The sequence below is a fragment of the Lissotriton vulgaris genome, chromosome 3_2 (assembly GCF_964263255.1).
Source record: "Lissotriton vulgaris chromosome 3_2, aLisVul1.2, whole genome shotgun sequence".
Taxonomy (NCBI): Eukaryota; Metazoa; Chordata; class Amphibia; order Caudata; family Salamandridae; genus Lissotriton; species Lissotriton vulgaris.
In genome coordinates, this window is record NC_141690.1 from 48,921 (window position 1) to 70,294 (window position 21,374).

The 21,374-nt window shown below is 47.2% G+C and overlaps 1 protein-coding gene across 1 annotated transcript in view; it reads right to left on the bottom strand.

Annotated features, from left to right (window-relative positions):
• Positions 1–21,374, bottom strand: part of UCHL1 (ubiquitin C-terminal hydrolase L1) — a gene marked incomplete at its 3' end in the record, with an annotated part of 139,857 nt that overhangs the window by 37,405 nt on the left and 81,078 nt on the right. The window contains exon 4 of the mRNA XM_086964606.1: positions 7,987–8,072. Coding sequence (XP_086820732.1) covers positions 7,987–8,072 — 86 coding nt within the window. The remainder of the gene's footprint in view (positions 1–7,986; positions 8,073–21,374) is intronic.

Genomic DNA, 21,374 nt, shown 5'->3' on the forward strand with positions numbered 1-21,374 from the left:
GTAGCTGCATAGCAATAAACTGACACCGTGCCTTTAAGGCACCCCTGACTCCCTGTATCCCATCATGCCTCAGGGGTGACAGTTAGGTAAGTTCTTTTCGGAGACTGAAAACAAACCCAGTAACAAATAGGTTAACAATATCTCCTTATTAAAGAGTATCCTTTGCCTGGGGAGGCAGAAGGGTTGCTTATGACTTTAATGAGGATACCCCTGGAAGAGAACTAGGATTACAGGTAAGTAACTAATCCTTCTCTTCCAGGGGATCCTCATCAATAGTCATAAGCATTAGAATAGAATAGCAAGCCTCTCCTCTTCCCTGCGGGAAAAGGAGTGATAAGACATTAATCTCATCAACAAGTCTGAGTAGGCTATAGACTACCCAAACAGATTCCTCAAGGAGGCTTGCCCTACTTTAGTATCGGCCCTGGAATCAGATTTGAGACAGTAATGTCTCATAAAGCTATGAACCGATTTCCAGGTTGCAGCCTTGCATATTTCTGACATTGGATTGTCATGCAAGAAAGCTACTGTAGCTGCTTTCACTCTAGTGAAATGCGCTTTGGGTGACCCCAACAAAGGCTTGCCTGCAAGCTGATAGGCCAATTTAATGCAAGAGACAATCCATCTGGAGATGGACCTCTTGGCCGCTGGAAAACCTGTCCGCATTGAACCATAGTTCACAAACAGTTGACTCGTTTTCCTAATCCCTTTAGTCCTTTCCAAATAGAACTTGATCTCTCTTAAAATCTAAGGAGTGAAGTGACCGCTCGGCTGGGGTCGTAGGATTTGGAAAAAACTAAGGGAGGGAAATGGACTGATTTATATGAAAATCAGAAATGACTTTAGGCAAGAAAGATGGATGAGCCCTTAGGACTACTCTATTGTGGTGGAAAACAGTATATGGTTCCTTCGCACAGAGCGCTTGTATCTCGCTTACTCTGCGCGCAGAGGTAATCGCCTCCAAAAAGGCCACCTTCCAAGAGATGTTGCAAGGAGGCCTTGTGGATGGGCTCAAAAGGAGGCGACATTCACCTGGATAGAACCAGGTTCAATTCCCATGGAGGAGAAGGGTTTCACACAGGGGGGGGGGATACACTTTTTTCAACCCCTGGAGGAAGTCCTTAACCACTGGAACCTGAAAGAAATCTGATCAGGTGATTTTCTGTATGCTACTATGGCTGACAAATGCACCCTAATAGAAATAACTTCAAACCAGCAGTTGCCAGGGAAAGGAGGTATGGTAAGATGACCTCCTCCTCCCCTTAAGTCGGATCTAAGTGATGATCCCTACACCATAAGTAGAACCTTTTCCACTTGAACGCATAGGACGCTCTCGTGGAATGCCTCTTAGCCTCCTTTAAAATGTTCATGCATTCGGGAGGCAAGTTCAAATGTCCATATTGCAGGACCTCAAGAGCCATGCTGTTAGGTTCAGTGATGGGAGGTTGGGATGCATTATCCTCCCGTTCATCTTGCTCAACAGGTCCGGCCTGCAAGGGAGTCGTCTGTGTGGACACACCGACAGATGTAGAAGGTCCGGATACCACCACTGCCGTGGCCAATCCGGAGCTATCAGGATCATTTCCATGTCCGACCTGAGGAGCTTGGATACTACTTTCGGAATCAGAGCCAGGGGAGGAAACGCGTAAGCGACTGTTCCTGATCAATCCATCAGGAGAGCATTCCCCTGCATTCCTGGCCGGTGGAACCTGGACGCAAAGGCGTGGCATTTGGGGTTCGTCGTCTGCAAACAAGTCTATGGTTGGACGACCACAGCAACAAAAAAGCTCTACCACTTAGTCGTTTAGCACCCAGTCTGGCTGATCTTTGAAGTGCCTGCTGAGTGCGTCTGCTTTTATGTTCAACTCGCCTGGAAGGTGCACTGCCACTACTGTGAGGCCTCGAGAGAGAAGCCAATACCAGATTGTCTGAGCCTCTCGAGAGGGTGGGTGAGATAGTGTGCCTCCTTGTTTGTTCAGATAGAACATGGTGGTTATATTGTCCGTCTGAACTAGGACTGAGTTGGACTATCGCTGGAAAGAAAGCTTTGAGAGCCAGGAATACCGCTCTGAGTTTCAGCATGTTGATGTGGTAGGTCTGCTCCTGCGCAGACCACTGGCCTTGAATTTGAAGCGGACCCATGTGCGCTCCCCAGCCTTGCAGAGAGGCATCGGTCACTATAGACTGGGATGGAAGAGGTTGGTGAAACGGTACTCCCACCAACACATTCCTTCTCAGAGTCCACCATTTGATGGCATCCTTCGTCGCTTGAGAAAGAGTGATATGATCTTCCCAACGCCCTGTCGCTTGGTCCCACTGGTCCTCTAGAGCCTGCTGCAGAGGACGCATTCTCAGCCCGGGGTTTGGGATGAGAAAAATGCAGGACGCCAAGGAACCCAGCAGGGATACCACGACATATATACCAGAATAGACTACTGGCTAGTCCCCTCTTCCAGATTGGGTATCAATGTGTAGAGTACCCACTGTCGGACCACTCCCCGGTGCTGCTGGATCCAGGCAGGTCCATCCCACCAATTACCTGGCGGTTCCCGTCATACTCTATACTGGATCCGGTATTCAGGAGTTAATTGGCTGAAGCTATTGATGTATTTGACACTAATCTAGGCTCTGTTGAGAGCTTTCAAACAGTCTGGGAAGTGTACGGAGAGCGCAACAGACCTAGTGCGATATTGGCAAGGATCATTGGAGGGACGAGAAAACGACAACACATTACAGATATGTCTCCTAACGGGGAGACCCTTACGGATCCCTTTGACATAGCTAATGCATTTAAGGCCTACTACGCGGAACTGTACACGGAACTGTACACGTCAGAGTGGAGACCTTGAGGATAACATGGATGACTACCTAAGCCATATAGACATTCCATAGTTAAACACCCATAGGGAATTCCTCATGCTCCCTATAGAGAAAGACAAAATATCCGAGGCAATGACAAGCATGAAGTCGGTTAGTGCTCCGGGGCAGACGGCCTAACGGCGGGCTTTTATACAGCCTTCAAGGACCAACTTATCCCGCACCTGTCCGCTCTCTTTGACGATGTGTGGAGGGTAGTATGCCTGGGTCGATGAGAGGCTCTTGAGACAATATTAAAACCGGGCAAGCCTAGGGAGGAATGTAGTTCATACAGGCCTCTCCTTGCTTAAACGCAAAACTATTTGTCAAAGTGTAAGCCACTCGGCTGGCACTCCTGACACCTAAACTGGTGGCCTCAGAACAAGCGGGTTTTATCCCAAGTAGGAACTGGACATATAATATTCGGACAGACCTAGGCAGGATACAGCATGTCTGACAGGATAAGAAGGCGTTGGCGGTTTTCCTTGACATGGAAAAGGCCTTCGACTCAGTGGAATGGACATTCATGAGGATGGTCTTACAACGCATGGGCTTGGGACCAACTTTCCTCCAAATGATAGGAGCGCTGTACTGCCGGCCGCGAGCTAGACTCCGATTGAATGATTTGGTCACAGACTTTTCCAATCACACCTAGTGGTTGAACCCCTGGCCTGCGCCCTACGGGAGTGCCATTGAAACGAAGGCATAAGCTTCCTAAACTAGAAGATTGTGGTGTCAATGTAAGCGGACTACACATTGCTATATGTCCGCGACCCTGGTGACAACTTATCCTCGGTCCTCAGGGAATTAGTCCGTTTTGGCACATTATCTGGACTGAAGGTCAACTGGTCGAAGTCACTGGCATTCCCCCACCCCTCCCACCCGACTCCAATCACACAACCTACTACCATGGAGTACCAGCTCCACTGGACAACTGACACCATGAGATACCTGGGGGTGCCTCTACACAGATCGAGACTATATTTAGAGCCAACTATGGAACGGCCTTTAGCAAGTTGGAGGACGATGTGGCTACCTGGTGCAAGCTCCTGCTTTCCCTATTGGGGCGAATTGCCATTATGAAAATTGTTATGCTCCCCAGATTCTTATTCCTATTTATGACCATTCCGATGGTCCTCCCAAAGTCATTCTTCCTGAGGCTATAACAATCGATGACAAAACTTGCCTGGGCAGTCGGTCAACCCCGTGCGAAATGGTCGCTTCTCACACTACCTTACTCCATGGGAGGGCTTGGTGCGCCTGACCTAGAATTATATTACAGAATAGCGCAGGCCGCTCACTTACACACTTGGATACATGGGAATTGAAACATACCGCACGTAAAAATGGACTGTTTGCCCGGCCTCTCACTCCCTCATACGATTTTCGAAGCGACAGATCGTAGGACTGGAATACTAGATTCAATTTCGACCACGAATCACACGTTTTAGTCTTTTGCAGGTACAAAATGGTGCACTGCTGTATTCCCCTATGCCTATTGATTGGGCGCGGTGGCTGCCTCCTCCAGGAGAAAGGGGTAGTTACTGAAATGCAGAAATTGAACATTAAGGTCGCGGGAGACCTGTTCAAAGATTGAGTTGTCAAGACTTGGGAGCAGGCGATAGTTGGCCTGGAATCACCATCACTTCTGATGAGGTTCCAGTTTTACAGAGTCCGTCACGTGCGCTCTGAACTTTTGGGAGGGGACATGGCGGAGCCACGAGGTGAGAGAACTCACGTACGTTATCAAGACCACTTCTCCCCAGAAACTACTGTCACAGGCTGGTTCACTTTAAATTCCTAAATAGAATATATCTTACGCCAGCCAGGCTCTGCAGATATGGCCTTAGAACCACAGCGGAATGTGAGAGGTGTCACACTCCTGATGCGGGCTTCCTACACCTAGCGTGGCAAAACCCTAGAATATGGGTCTTCTGGGATAAGATCTTCGCTGAAATTAGCGCTGTGGCAGAAATTGACATCGCACCAGACCCTATGATGGCCATGCTAGAATACACCAAACAACTGCCGAAAAGCTGCGCGTAAACTAGTTGACATGGGGTTATTAATAGCGCGCAGAGTTGTAGCATGCTGCTGGATGAGAGGCCCTGCACCGACACCTAAAAGATGGGCACATGAGATGATATACTGCTGTACGCTGTCTGAGAACTATGGTAAACTCCTTCCCTCCCCCCCACCCCCCCCCCAGTAGACCCAAGAACTTCTGGGGGCTTTACCAAACTTACCTGGCGGATAAAGGGGACAACACCGCCGACAGTCACAGGGAGTCTGAGACTAACTGGTGCCAAGGGCGGCATAACTGGGACACTGAGTAAACTTCTATCTAGAGGACTAGCGCCATGGGTATCAGTATTGTTGTTTGCCGACACTGTCTGGATTGCATAGGTTTGCCATGTTATGTACTAGAAGCGCCGCCTGCCCTATTTAATAGGTTGTTGGATAAATGGCTGAAATCAATCGCACATCCTTACACTCAAGCGAATACACATAGGGATGCACTGACAATTTGTGGGATGGGAGGGGGGGCTTTGGTAATTTCACTCTGGGTCACTGTTACCTTTCTAAAATATTCAAAATAAATTCCCCCCAAAAAAATGGGCCCGAATTACTCTTTCAGTACCAAAACGTATCAGAAATAAATGCCTAGTCCCAGTTAGTGATTAATTGCTTCCACTGCAGGTTTTTGAAGATGGAGGTTTACTTCAGATCATAATATTTAGATTAGATTACTATGGTGGTACTGTAGGAGGCCTTCTGTACGAGACATCAACTGCAAATATTCAGTAACCAGGTGTGTTATTGGTTGTCACTGCCAGGAAACTTCACATACTCCATACTAAAACTAGTTTGCTACCAACAAATTGTTGACAACCTGCAGAAAATCTTTGCTTTCCTCAGGGCAGATCAACAGACTCCCACAATGCCCTATCAGAGTCCTAAAAGCAGTTTTACTTGCTTGCCTGGAAGTGCCTTCATGTAGGAAAGTAGTATCCGCTTTCATAGTTACCCCCACTGTTTGTTTGCTGTCAAAATGTTTAACTAGTATGACTGGGATCCTGCTAATCAGGACCGCAGTCACTGTGCTTTCTTCCTAAATTGACTATGTGAAGTACTGTTACAGCTCCACAATTGGCTACTGGTGTACCCTTACAAGTCCCTAGTATATGGTACTAAAGAACCTAGGGCATAGAGCCAGCAAGGATCTCCCATGGGCTGCAGCATGTATTGTACCAACCATGGGAGCCCGCTCAACCTGACTACAGGCATGCCATTACAGCCTGAGTGAGTTGGTGCTTGCACCTCAGATTTAAGATTCTTTATAATCGGAGGTCACTGCACATAAAACCTACAAGCCACCCCTATGGCAGGATCTTCAGTCCAGAGGGCAGGGTGCTTGGTTAGAAGTGTGAGGGTGCCCCTGCATGAGCAGAACGCTTACAAACCAGAGTCTATTCTCCAGGCTTTCTAAGTGCAGTCAGCCATTTTGATACAAATAGTAGTTGTTCCAGCCCTTCCGTTAGGTTACTTAAGGAAGTCTCTGGCATGTCCTCCGATGTGTTGCAGTACAAGACTCATGACTGAAAACACGTCACTCTTTGACTGTCTGGACATTTGGACTTTGCCAGGAATGGATACTACATCAGACTACTCCTGCTGCTCCTGGTTCACTGTTCTGAAAGTCTTCGTTGTCTGTGCATCTTCCAGGATGTTCAGACTTGTGGGTATCAAGGACACCCTAAGTAATCTCCCTTGGAGTGAAGAAGTCACTCCCCTGCATCTGCAGGCCCCTCAATGAAGCCGACCAGTCTACTGCTCCTGACGTCCGACAGACTTTGAAAGTTCCAGCAACAGGTGGTGGTTCTTCAACTCTCTCAAGTCCCGACTAGTACTCTGCAATTTTGAGGCCAGTATCCCTAGTTTGAACAATTGAGACCAAACCCCTGTGCACTGTGTCAGCTTGCTGTTGCCAAGGCTAGTTAGCTCTGCACTGCTGAGATCGTTGGGCTACAAGAAGCTCCAGCATCAATTCCTGCCAATTAAAGCATCCTCTGCACGGTGGGCCTCTTCTTGGTGAAAGGCTGAGACTCATTCCTTCAGCCTGTGGGTCCTAGTCTCTTCTGCTCCAGTGGGCTGCCCTGCTTGCTCTGTGCTGGCTCACTCCTGCTTGTGAAGAGTCCCTTTGACCAGGCTGGTCCTAATGTTTCCCCTTAATTCTCTATGCCAGTTGCAGCTGCCAAGGCTTGTTGGTGCTCCCACTGGACACTGACCCATGGTTCTTTACTTCCGAAGGGGGACAGCTCAACACTGCTCCTGGTCTTACTCCGTGTCGCCTGGGCCTCACAGCTGCAACGACTAGTTCACAGTCAACACTTCAGAGCAGTCTTGCATTGGTGGGCATTGCTCTTCCGTGCCTCCTGTTAAGTGGTATACACTGTCCCTATTTAGTTTCTCTTAAAGATTCCAGACTCATGCAGTTTGAGGCATCGAAGTCCTCCATTTCGGTCAAACGTTTCCGACATAACTTTGCACCTATTCACCCGGCTTCCTTGGTGTAGGGATCCTGGTTCTCGGGGTATCAACACATGGGGTGACTCCAACCTGCTTTCCATTGGTTTTTTTTTAGGGTTCACTGGGAAGAGTCCTTCTTGAAAATTGCAACGGCTCCATGGACTTTTATTTGACTTGCAGCTGTATTCACTCTGAATGCAGAATAAAAGGGATTCCTGGGTACTTACCTGGGTTACATGGTTTTACAAAAGCATTATGCATTTTTATGCATAGACATTCTCCTGACACCTTGATCTACTAAATGAAAAAATGTGGCCATTATAGCCTTCCCCTACAGGCTGCATTATATTCTCTTAACTCTACAGGATCTCCCGAAGAAAGGCGAACACTTAAGAAAATATATTGGCTAAAGTGTTTAAGGGTCCCTGCACTAGTCTGTGCTTTATGACTATACATGAACTCTCCTATAAAAGAACTGGGTCTGACCAGTTTAGTCAGAAGGCGCCACAGTATAGCGCACATCTGTATATTAGAGTCAAGAGCCTCCAACAAGTTCTCTTTATCTTCGCATATAATAAATACAAACGCTTAACAAATTACCTTATTCTGCTCAAGATGCTGCGCCTTTTCCTCTGGAGCCAGATCTGTGGTTTCAGTCAAAAACTTCTCAAGAACAGACCCTTCACCTGTTAAAAGTTGAATGTTACAGTAGGTGGTCAATTATGAATGCTATAGGAAGATAAGATGGTTTGCCTTTCAAGGAAGGACATTAATGAGCGCTACAGGGACATCTGTTGGTTAATTGCTAAAAAATTTCAAGCAGAATTGTCAATGTGTGTAAAACTGGAAAATTACAGCATTCCTACAAAATATACTGCTGAACATTGAGGTCTACATCCACCTTCTTACTCTTCCAGCCTGACAAACAGATTCTCTACCAACGCGGGGACAATACTTCCATCAGGCAAGAGATTTTCTGGCAGTATAAAATGTCAAACCAACACCTGCCCTTGGAACTATCTAGCACAGAAAGTAAAATGTTACTCGCCTGCAAGAAGGTTACTCATCTGTAACTAGTTTTCAATCATGGATGTTTCACAGAATAAACATGCATGAATTATTCACACACTAGGCTGGGAACACTCAATATAAACAGCATTATGATAACAGTTAAACATTTAAATTGCCAAATTTATGCTGTCTGTCCACTTCTTTTAATTGGCCTAAACTCCAGCAACCGTCTCCTTGAGGATCAGCTGTTTAGATGGCCTATGGTCCAATTATCTACTACACATGCCTGCAATCAAAGAGCCTCACTACTGAAGGGAGTCACATGTGGATCAAAAAGTTCCTCAGTACCTGCAGTTACAAATAAGCACTGGATCCTCCACTGACTTGCATGCTTTAATTAGGACCACCAAAGCAGATAGAATATAGGATTATTGGGAAGAAGCTTGCTGTAACAGGTTGAGAAAAGCAAACACGAGGAGATAATGGACGGAGTGCTAAAATAAAATTCAGACCCCCAGTCATGGATGTGAATTGAATCCTCCATTGTTCTGTTTTTAAAGCGCAGGAAAGTTTTTTAATAACTTGTTTTAGGCTCAACCTTTTACATCATTTACTGGCTGATCCACCAGGTTTTACTTAAACTGTTGAGCAGAAGGGTCCATGCGGCTGCGACAATAGGTCTCCGCAGGATACCCTTCATTTTGTACTATTATGTCAGTTATATGTTTTACCTAGGCGTAGTTTTTTAGTAAAGGCGAAGCTTAAACATGCCAAGGTTGCCCTTTTATTCTTGCAAAGGGCTAACGATCCCCTCACACTGCTATGTATTATGAATTCTATAAAGATCGCTTTAAGACTCAGGAGGGTTGTGCTGAATGAATTGCTGTTTAACTGTCTCCAATGTATCTTTTCATGAATTGTATTTTATCGTATTTTAACTGTATTTTGTACTTATGGTATTTTCTAAATACCGAATAAAGGATTGTTCTGTAGCTCACTTTGCCACCCCAGTTTGGACTCAGCCATAAGAAACTCAGTCTTGATCCTGTGACCCGTGGAACAGTCCAGCCCGAACTGCCAGGCTCTCCGTGGACCAGAAACAAGCATCATGGGACCGGTTTCGGATTAACACCTCTCAGCCAGGCTAGCTTGAATCCAGTTGCAAAGTGGCATACCCTGCCAACATAGGGAAACAAAGCAAACTCCGAAAATCGTCCTAGGATGCTAGTTTCCAGTCCAGGAAGGACCTGGCTTGGCAGTTCGGGCTGGACTGTTCGCATGGGGAGCAGGGTCTAGACTGATTTGCACATGGCTGGGTTCAAACTGAAATGCATGGGGAGCCAAAGAACGATGATTTAGGTCCAGATCTCTACTGGGGTGAATGTATGACATTGTATTGCATTTTGCACATCAATTTTTTTTTGCGTGCAACAGGTTCAGAATCACTTATTCCACTGCAGCCTCCCAGTCTGGGTTGGTATTGAGGGAATGTGAACAGGTGCAAGTCAAAGCCTGTGCTGCAACTTTGCTTTGATCTAGCGGCACCCCTGCATATTGTAAGCTGGTTTCAATGCCTTTGTAAATGGTCAGACTTGAAATGACCAAGTCATTCATAAAGAATTGGAAATACGGTTTTGAAACCGGATTGCTGGACAAGAAAAATCAACAGGTCAGTTTTAAAGTTGTGTATTTGGACCTCACTGAACATATGAAAAGCTCACCCATTCATCCTCAATTAACGGTTGAGCAAAGAGTTGGTAAAAGGTCTTTATTTAAAAAAGCGATTGGCTTTCACAACCAGTCCTTGCTTTATGCCAAAGTGACTTTGTCCTCTAAAAGAACTTACATTCAAAGGAGAAAGCCTGGTTTAACCCACTCAACTGGCAGATATCGCCAGAACCTAAACAGTGTTCCATGAAAGCATCTGGAAAGACAACTGGTAATAGGCTTCAACTGACCTCAAGTGGGATCCTAAAACTACTGCTCAAGCAGGTGGTTATGGGAACGATAAAGTCATAGTATGCCTGCCTAAAATTCTTTAATGTTCCTAGAACAAAGTGACATTTTTGATGGAGAATCACATACATCTGTTAAATGAGCTTACTGAAGAGTTAAGGCTTGCCTGAACCAAATTAAATGGTAACGTTTTTGAATGCATTCAAAGTAGATGTCAATCATGTTCTCTTGCCCAAACGCGACAGTTGAGCCAGATTAATTTACAGAATCAACTCTTCCAATCTGAGGGACTTTAAGACTTGGAATTTGGAGGTTTAATTTTGCCACTGAAATATCAGAGTAGTAATATGGATTGGGATGCTACGCTTATTTTGTCAGGAGGTTTGCATTGGTCTTGAACTGAATCAGCTTGTCTACAGACAAGCACTACAAATCAGTGCCAGATGAGTAGCACACACTAGAGCTAGTAGGAACACACCATAACCCTTCCCTGGCTTTCAATAAATACCCTGGGAACCAATGGATGCTAGAGAGGTATAGCCAAATCTTACAGACCATGACATTGAAAGGTTCTCCTGAAGCCCATAGGCCTCACTAACCCCTTGTGAATAGTTGGTAGCTTACTTTGATAGATTTAATCCACAGAATGCAGTCTCCACACATCTGAACAACAAGATGAAGCCGCCTCAAATTAATTTCCCATTCATGGCAGTTTAGAATTCGCTAAGAGCATCCAACACAAACGGCTACATGGCACATGCTAGACCAGGTGTCGCAAAAACCTTCAAAGAAACTCCAAAACTAAAGGATTTTTAACAAACCGCAATAAATAAGTGTTGGTGCATTTTCCATTCAAAGTTAAAGGAGGGCTGTGAGCAGTGCGCCACTCAGATTTAAGACCCATGATAGTCAGATTGAGAACTGAAGCACTGAGGTATTTAACTTCGATAAAATTAGTTCTCAACTCAATATTGGAGCAGGAGAACAAAATTAAGTTAACTTCATTTTAACATACTCCCTTTTTACATTTACAAACAGCAGGAATCTTACTCCTAGTGGCTGGTACAGTGCCATTTTTATAACTGAAAACCGCCATGCTCTTTTAAATGGGAGAAATTTGAAGTGAAGGAGCAGAAAAATGTATCCAGTACATTTTTGCTGAACATTTTTCTGCTTTCTCCCATTTATAATAACTTGTTGCTGTTAACATGTAACTGTACCACATATGGCGAAAGGTATGTCCTGTGCCATATGCACATAGGACAGGCTCTGTCACCCACACATACCCCATTCATTCACACACCAACACATCCCCCACAGACTATGCACTTACAAATGCACACAGTGGCCCCATCATAGCCTCATAAGTGCTGCGCCCAGTCCAACGGCCGACGGCACCACTACCTCGGGAGTGCGGCCGTCTGACGTTGGAACCTCACCTGCGCAATGGAACGTTCAGCACTGGAGCTGGACGTTCCATAGCTGCTAAGGTGATAGGACACTTCGTCACAGTATTTTGTTCAAATTATAGTTATCGGGCTACATGGACATTAGGTTTAAAGTCAATGCAGCTGGGCGGGGGGGGGGGGGGGGGTCTGGTAGCAATCTGTTACTTGGCCTTCAGTAGCTAACAACTATTTTCACTGATCAGAAGTAGCTCTAATTACAGAAAAGGTTGGAGATGCCTGCTATTTGGACAACTGTACCAAACATTCTTCTTGCCCTTTCTGGCATAGATTTCTTTAGGGCTCCATTACACTAACAGCAAGCATTGCTATCTCGCCTCTTCAAGGTATGGGAGGAAAGCACTGCCTAGGAAATAAACTGTCACAAGCATATCCTGTAAATGACATCTGACTCCCTCAAAAAATTCATTAAGGTCTCCTCTTGATTGGAGTGTTAAGGCCCTTCGTGTTTAGACTCACTATCAACCTTTTCACAAAATCGTGTTCTGTATCCACAAATGCACTTTTTTCTTAAACTCTCCTTCCCTCCCTCCCAACCAGCGGCCTGCGACCAACCCACTTATAAGTGTAGCAGCACCACTGCAGATTCCTTCAGGACCTTCAGTCCTAGGAATTATCCACGGCTGGCCCAAACCGGTTAATCTGCCTACCTGGTCCACTGCCACGACAGACGCACAATAATAAAAAGGTAGAATTCTACAGCATGCTACTACCTCATGAGAGGTGTCCCAGTGCTCAATACAAAGCCCACCCGTCCCAGTGCTCAATAGCAAGCCCACCCGTCCCAGTGCTCAATAGCAAGCCCACCCGTCCCAGTGCTCAATAGCAAGCCCACCCGTCCCAGTGCTCAATAGCAAGCCCACCCGTCCCAGTGCTCAATAGCAAGCCCACCCGTCCCAGTGCTCAATAGCAAGCCCACCCGTCCCAGTGCTCAATAGCAAGCCCACCCGTCCCAGTGCTCAATAGCAAGCCCACCCGTCCCAGTGCTCAATAGCAAGCCCACCCGTCCCAGTGCTCAATAGCAAGCCCACCCGTCCCAGTGCTCAATAGCAAGCCCACCCGTCCCAGTGCTCAATAGCAAGCCCACCCGTCCCAGTGCTCAATAGCAAGCCCACCCGTCCCAGTGCTCAATAGCAAGCGCACCCGTCCCAGTGCTCAATAGCAAGCGCACCCGTCCCAGTGCTCAATAGCAAGCGCACCCGTCCCAGTGCTCAATAGCAAGCGCACCCGTCCCAGTGCTCAATAGCAAGCGCACCCGTCCCAGTGCTCAATAGCAAGCGCACCCGTCCCAGTGCTCAATAGCAAGCGCACCCGTCCCAGTGCTCAATAGCAAGCGCACCCGTCCCAGTGCTCAATAGCAAGCGCACCCGTCCCAGTGCTCAATAGCAAGCGCACCCGTCCCAGTGCTCAATAGCAAGCGCACCCGTCCCAGTGCTCAATAGCAAGCGCACCCGTCCATCCATCCCAGTGCTCAATACCAAGCCCATCCATCCCAGTGCTCAATACCAAGCCCATCCATCCCAGTGCTCAATACCAAGCCCACTTATCCTAGTGCTCAATACCAAGCCCACTAATCCCAGTGCTCAATACCAAGCCCACTCATCCCAGTGCTCAATACCAAGCCCACTCATCCCAGTGCTCAATACCAAGCCCACTCATCCCAGTGCTCAATACCAAGCCCACTCATCCCAGTGCTCAATACCAAGCCCACTCATCCCAGTGCAGTTCTCAAACCTCTCCACTCCTCCCCTATCGACCAGACGACCAAAGACTTGAAGGTTTTTCCTGAATATTTTGACTGGACTTGCCAAACTGCTTAAGGCAAAGAGTTCCACAGTTTAGGTGCTAGAAAACCAAGCAACTTTCCACCCATCTGTGCTTTCCTCTGGGCACTAGTCAGCAACTCCCTTGCTGATCTAATTCCTCTGGAGTATGCAAAATCTCACCAGCAGTTGCAGGTTCCCCCGGCCCTTTATTCATGGCTTTGTAACAGGAGCGTAAGGCTCTAAAGGCCACTGTCTCACCAGCAGTGCGTGGAGCTGCCCAAGCGTGACCTTGATGGACACCAGTTTAGGCAGATCCAAACTAAGTCTAGCTGGCATATTTTACACTCTGCAATCTATTGTGTTTGTCACTAAGGAACAAGTTACTTACCTTCGGTAACGCTTTTTCTGGTGGATACAGTATCTGCCTGTGGATTCCTCACCTTGCGAATAACCCCCTGAGTCAGCAACATTCGGAAATTCGATTGTAGCTCTACACGCCGATGTGGACGACGTCACAGAAGCACTGCATCGCGCACATGGGTCCGCTTAAGTCACACTCCATAAAGCCTATGTTGGCGTGATGATATCAGTTCCGCAATACAGTGTGTGGACAATGCTGGAAAGCAATTTAAACACCACCTTGTACAATAAAATAAATACATTAAAACAATGCTACTAATGCAAGTATAGGAGTGGACAACGGGGAGGTGGGTGGGCATGTGAGGAATCCATAGGCAGATACTGTATCCACCAGAAAAAGCGTTACCGAAGGGAAGTCACTTGTTCTTCTGATGGATATATCTGCCAGTGGATTCCTCACCTTGTGAATAGAATCCCACAGCAGTCCCCACTCCCGGAGGAGGGTGTCCACTCTCCTACACCAGAAAATCCTGTAGGACAAAGTTACGTCCCTCCTCACTTCGGAATCTAAGCAGTAATGCTTTGTGAAAGTGTGGCGGAAGGCCCAAGTTGCCGCTCTACAAATGTCCTCTACAGGCACACCTCTAGATAAAGCAGATGTCGCAGACCTTGCTCTAGTAGAATGAGCTCTCAAACCTTCAGGAGGTTCCTTACCAGCCAGAGTAGCATATCTTAATACACAAGACAATCCACCTTGATAGCGTGCGCTTGTGCACCGCTTTGCCTCTTCTAGCGCCAACGAAGCCCACAAAGAGCTGGTCAGCCACTCTGAACTCTGGTTCTGTCCAGGTAGAAGCTCACCGCCCTCTTAGGGTCCAAACGGTAAAGTCTCGCCGCCTCCTTAGAAGGGTGAGGGGGAGGATTGAAGGTAAGGATGGTTATGGACTTCCCCATCCTGCAGCCAGCAAATCCGACGAACAGCTGGTCATCTGACGTGAACTCACTTGTCCAGTCCAGGTAAAAGCTCACCGCCATCTTAAGGTCCAGGCGGTGAAGTCTACTCCTCCTTGGAAGGGTGAAGGATAAAAAGGTAAGGAGGGTAACAGACTGCCCCAGGTGAAAAAGGAGTTTCCACCTTTGGCAGAAAAGCAGCCCTGGTCCTGAGAACCATTCGTTCAGCATGAATGGTCAAGAATGGGGGCTTAGAACCAAGAGCTTGAAGCTCAACTCACCCTCCTTGCTAAGGTAATCGCAATCAGGAAGACAGTTTTAAAACATAAAATCCACAAAGGACACTTGTGCAAAGGCTCAAATGGAGAACCCATTAAGAAACTAAGCACAAGATTAAAGTCCCATTGAGGTACAATAAAAGGAGTAGGAGGAAATGCGCACGGCCCTTTAAAAACCTTAAAACAAAAGGTGATTTGAACAAGGACGTTTGGTAGGCAAAGGAATGCAGACAATGCCAATATATAACCTTCAACTGTAGTCACAGCAAAACCTTGCCAAGTTAAAGAAAGAGAAAACTGAAGTATGTCAGACAAACGAGCCTTCAAAGGGTCAATGGGCTTTCCCCACACCAAGAGACAAATTTAAACCATCTATAAGAGTAGATAGATTTGGTGGAATCACGCCTGGCCGATTAAATGACATCCACCACATCATGTGGGAGAGAAAAAGAATTCAGGTTGCCCTGTTAAATCTCCAGGCATGAAGGTGCAAGGCCTGGAGGTGGGGGTGTAGAACCTGCCCCTCCATCTGAGAGAGGACATCTGCCCTGAGAGGGAGACAGAGCAGCGGGTACAAGGAGAGGTTGAAAATCAGGGGAGATCAAAATGACTTGGGCCCGGTCTTGGCGAATCTTCCTCTGAACCCGAGGAATCAAGGGTATGGGAGGAAACATGTAAAGGAATCTTGAGTCCCAACTCAACTGAAACGTGTCCCCCAAAGTTCCCTGCATCTGACACTGGAGACTGCAGGATGACGGGCAGTGAGCATTCTCGGGAGTGGCAAACACGTCCACCTGAGGAGTTCCCAACATCTGAATGACTTAATGAACCACCTCGGGATGAAGACTCAACTCGTGGTCGGCCGAAAACCTCAGACAGACTGTCTGCAAGAAGGAACAGAACTCCAGCCAGATTTGCTGTTAGACGATCCTGAACCCGGGTCCAGAGACGCCGAGCCTCTCTGCAGAGACACTGCGACCCAACTCCTCCCTGCTTGTTGACATAGTGTAGACGTGGTAGTGTTGTTTATCAGGACTTGAACTGACGGACCGCAAAGGGAAGGGAGGAAGGCCTTGAGCGCCAGACGTATCGCCCGCAATTCTAAAAGGTTAATGTGAAGCAACCTTTCCTCTGGAGACCAAAGACCCCTGATCTCCAGATCCCCGTGATGAGCACCCTAGAGTGGATGCATCAGTTATCACTGTGGCCACCGATTAAGGCAGTTGAAAAGGCTTTCTTTGAGACATTGCCTTCCCCACCCCACCAAGACAGATCCGCTGCAGCTTCTCTGGAAATCCTCAGACTCAGATCCCCATTGTGTTGATACCACTGCCTGCGGAGGAACCACTGGAGTGCCCTCATGTGCCAGCGTGCATGGCTGACCAACAATGCAGGAAGCCATCAGACCGAGCAGGCAAAGGACCTTCAGGACTGAATCGACCGCTTCATTGTAGAATAAAAGAATTATTTCCTGTATGTCGCGAAACCTTTGTGGAGGAGGGAATGCCTGACCATAGTATCCAGTACCGCACCTATGAATAGGTTGCGCTGGGAGGGCACCAGGTGAGATTTGGGTACATTTATCGAAAAGCCCAATCTGTACAACAACGGAGTTGTGACTTGCAGATGATGGAGCACCTTCTCTGGTGACTGCTTTGATCAGCCAGTCATCCAGATAAGGGAATGCTTGTATCCCTGACCTGAGATGTGCTGCCACCACCTCAGTGAAGACTCGAGGGGCAGTAGTAAGTCCAAAAGGAAGGACCGCAAACTGGTAATGTTGCAAACCAATCGTGAAATGGAGATACTTCCTGTGCGACTTTAGGATGGGAATGTGGAAATAAGCATCCTGCAAGTCGATCGACACCATCCAGTCTTCTTCCAGAAACGCCTGAAGAACCTGAGCAAGGGTGAGCATCTTGAACTTATCCTGCTTCAGAAAGAGGTTCAAGATCCTGAGATACAGGATTGGACAAAGTCGGCCATCCTTCTGGGCTATCAGGAAATACCGGAGTAGCATCCTGGACCCCTTTCCTGCACCAGAACCACCTCTATCGCACCTTCTCAGTAATGCCAGGACTTCTTCCTGCAGGAGAAGCAGGTGGTCCTCGGAGCAAAAACCTTGGCAAGGAGGGTAATTGAGGGAATTCCCGAAATAGAACAGCATACCCATTCTCCACGAGATTGAGAACCCAAAGGTCCGATGTAATCAATCCCCAATCCCGCAGAAATGGGTAAGCCAACCCCCTACAGCACCAACATGATCCGGAAGGGCAGATCTAGGGCTGCTTTGCTGTAGATGGAGGGGGGTGGGTGGAAGAAGGAGGAGGAGGAGGAGGAGGAAACTAGACAGAGGACGAGCCCTTTGTCTTCCTCTGTATGACTTTTACAGAGGATTCTGCGATTGCTTCTGCGGTTTGTTATAAGAACGAAAGGAAGACCTTCCGAAGCCCCAGTTTTTTAACCTTTCCAGCGCAGCATCTGCCTTTTTTCCAAAAAGGCCCGAGCCATCAAACAGCAGATCTACCAAGGCAGCCTGCACATGCGCAGAAAATTCTGAGTACTTCAGCCAAGCAGTTCTCCTGGTGGCAATCGACGAGCCCATAACCCCTGCCACAGAGTCAGCTGTGGCCAAACTACTCTGGATGACTTGGCGAGCAGCAGCCAGAGTCAAAAAGTACCTCAATAAAATTCTGCCTGTCCTACAGAATCTTGGGGGCTAATTGCTTTACAGAGTGCATCAAAGCATGGATGTATTGCCCTAAGACACAAGTGGCATTTGTTGACTTAAGAGCCATGCTGGCTGAACAAAAGACTCTTTGCCGACATTTCTTGCTTTTTAGATTCCTTGTCCCCAGGCACCTGCGGAAAGGAACCTGAAGTTTTCTTGAAATATACTGCCTGTACCACCAAGCTCTCGTGCAAAGGATGAGAAGATAAGTCTGGGTCACCAGGAGCCACCCTATATCTCCTTGTGACAGCTTTGGAAACCGCTGGAGCTGAGAGGCTTACGCCACACTTCAAGGATTGGCTCGGTCAACGCCTCATTGAAAGGAAGCATTGGCTCCATCACTGAAGACTGAGAATGGAGAACTTGTTAAAATATTAGATTTAAATTCTGCAGTGGAAGATTTAAATTCAAAAGTTCTGCTGCTTTCTTTATGACCACATGATATGGAGCCACATCTTTAACGTGGCCTCCGGAACAGAAGACAACTCCCAATCTGGAGAAAGTTCCAAGCCACAAGCTTCCCTCAGATTCCTACAACTCTCCTTCCATCTCCATCTCTCTGTATCGCAGTTCCTCCAGAAGCCGTTGAGCCTCCCTTCTCGACCTCTCCTTCGGGATCAGAGTCAGCGGATCCGCAAATGACTCCGGAGCCGCGGCCAGCGTATAACTCAGCGCCTGTGACAAAGGTATCGGCATCGAAGACCTCGGCGACGCTGGGAGATGCCAAGCCAGAGCCGAAGTCGGCATGAACGGAGCCGGAGCATACGTTTGTGGAACTCTAAGATAAGCCATTGAACCCATGTGACCAACAGGTGTCCCAGAGGGGTACATGGCTCTTGAGAACACCCCATACATAGCATTTAAATAATGCAAAGAGTCTGGGCCTGGAAATTGAGGGTATGGACCCGCTGGCTGCTCCTGAGGCAGAACCGGATTCAGCTCAACCTGTTCTTCGGCACGAGGGACTGGAGTTGACAGACCTCAGGGGAGGGAACCTCTTCCTCCTCTTGAGCTGGAGAATGAATCTATGTCGGAGATGGATTTGCAACTATAGCTGGTGACTGCTCCGGTGAACCAACAGGCGATTGCTCACCTTCCGGATCCAGTACAGCAGGTGAAGGAGAAACTATCTTTCCGATGCAGACGACTTCCGGTCCGACTCCTCCGAAGGACGCAGAGACACAAGTTTCCTCTTTATGCTTCTTATTCACAAGGTGAGGAATCTACTGGCAGATGTATCCATCAGACGTATAACACATCGCAGTAGCCCAGCCATGACACCATCATGGCCTGAACCACTGTCCGACTGGATTCTGTTGGGAAGACATTTTTCTTAGCATTTTCAGAGTCCAAAACACTTTCCTGCCACTGCTGAGATGGTCAAAAGATAACTTCTATACTCACACGAGATTAAACTGGGGTTTGGCTTCCAGAACAGAGCCCAGCTTCTCAGGCCAACAATGCTAAGAAAACTAGTTACTTACCTGTAACTTTGATTCCCCAGTATTGGTAACTTTCATAGATTCCCATGCTTTGTATCATTCCCAGTCGTCGGATTGGGAGCCTCTGTAAATCTAAAAAATATCAGAACCATAGGTACAAAAGCGAAAATTAGGCCTCATCTCATTTTGCAGCATATCACCCTCTTTGGTTCTTGCGGAAATGTGGGCTCTTTTACACAATCAGAATACCTCACCCCATAGAACCTTCCTGAGAGCCTCAGATTTTCGTAGCCGTTGTGCCAACAGCCACTCTCAGTAAAAAGGCAGAGCTTTCCTAGGGGAAGAGAGTGGGTGCATGGGAATCTATGAAAGTTACCAATACTAGGGAACCAAAGTTACAGGTAAGTAACTTGTTTTCTTACCCCAGTATTGGAACTGTCAGATTCCTATGCTTTGTATCAGAATAGCTAGCAGTAAGTCACCAAAGCACATTGTTACAAAATTATTATTGCATGACACCATAGCAATGCTCAAAGTAACAATGAAGAAAGATTATCATTGAAAAAAGCATCACCGATACAAAAAGTGCTACACAGGAAGGTGGGATTGTAGGGAAAGCTCACCTCATTGAAAAAGATTCGAGGACTGCTTGACCAACAGCAGCGTCGTCCTGTCCCGTAGACTCCAGGCAGTAATGCTTCGTGAAGGGATGTGTACGGCTCCACATCGCTGCCCTGCAGATGTCTGATAGGGACTCCAGAAAAAGAGCCACCGAAGATGACACTGATCTTGTTGAATGTGCACAGGCTTTACTTTCAAGGGGCTTGCCCGCACCTTGATGGCAGAACTTAATAGCGCTGGATCTCCAGCGCTAAATGCTGGTTTTAGTTAGAGGAAATCCCTTCCGCAGTGCACTTTAAGATACCAACAGTTGCAAGGATTTTCTAAAGCTCTAAATAAAATTTTAAACACCTCTGAACATCCAAAGAATGCAATTATTTTTCTGCCGGAGTAGTTGGCCGTCGAAAGAATGATTTCAAAATCAAAGGTTCATTCAGATGGAATTCAGAGGGAACCTTAGAGATGAACTTCGGATTCGTCCGAAGGATGAGGACATCTTTCTTGAATTGAAGAAAAGGTTCCACTATTGACAGCGCTTGAAGTTCACTAACTCTCCTAGCAGATGTCAGTGCTAAAAGGAGGGCTAGCTTCCAAGAAAGGAATTCAAGATCCGTTTGGTGAATGGGCTCAAAAGGAGCTTTCACTAGCTGAGCCAACACCAGATTAAGTTGCCAAATTGGTGGCAGAGGACTGACTGGAGGATACATCCGAAACAGGCCCTTTAAGAACTGCTTGACAATTCTAGCAGACCAAAGAGAAGTACCTGAAGATGTCCGCCGGAATCTTGATGGCTGCTAGATGAACTTTAACCGAAGAATGAGCCAATCCAGATTGAGCCAGTGATCGGATATATGGCAAAATTTGATGTGGAGCAGACTTGTAAGGGTGGAGCCGTTGTCTGACACCATAGGCAGAATCTTCCATTTTGCTTTATACGTTTTGTTAGTGCTTGGTGCTCGAGCCGGAGACAAAACCTCCCTACACTCCTTGGGGAGATTCAGATGTTGGAATTCCCTGTTTTCAGGAGCCACGCAGTCAAGTGAAGCGAAGTCGGATCCGGATGCAGCACCTGACCCTGAGACTTTGATAACAGGGACGAACTAGTCGCAGGCGAATGGGACAATCCGGGGCCACGCCGGTGCAATCAGAATCATTTTGCATAGTTCCACGTAGATCTTCCTGAGTAACCTCGGTATTAGGGGTGTTGGCGGAAAAGCGTAGAAGAATGTGCCTAACCAGGCAATCGAAAGTGCGTTCCCAAGGATCCTAGATGGTGATCCTTGCTTGCGTAGAACAGGCATTTGGTGTTCTCCGGAGATGCAAAGAGGTCTATGGTCGGAGTCCCCCAGACCGAGAACACCTCTAGAATGGACTGATCTCGCTCCCATTCGTGATTGGCTGCTTTT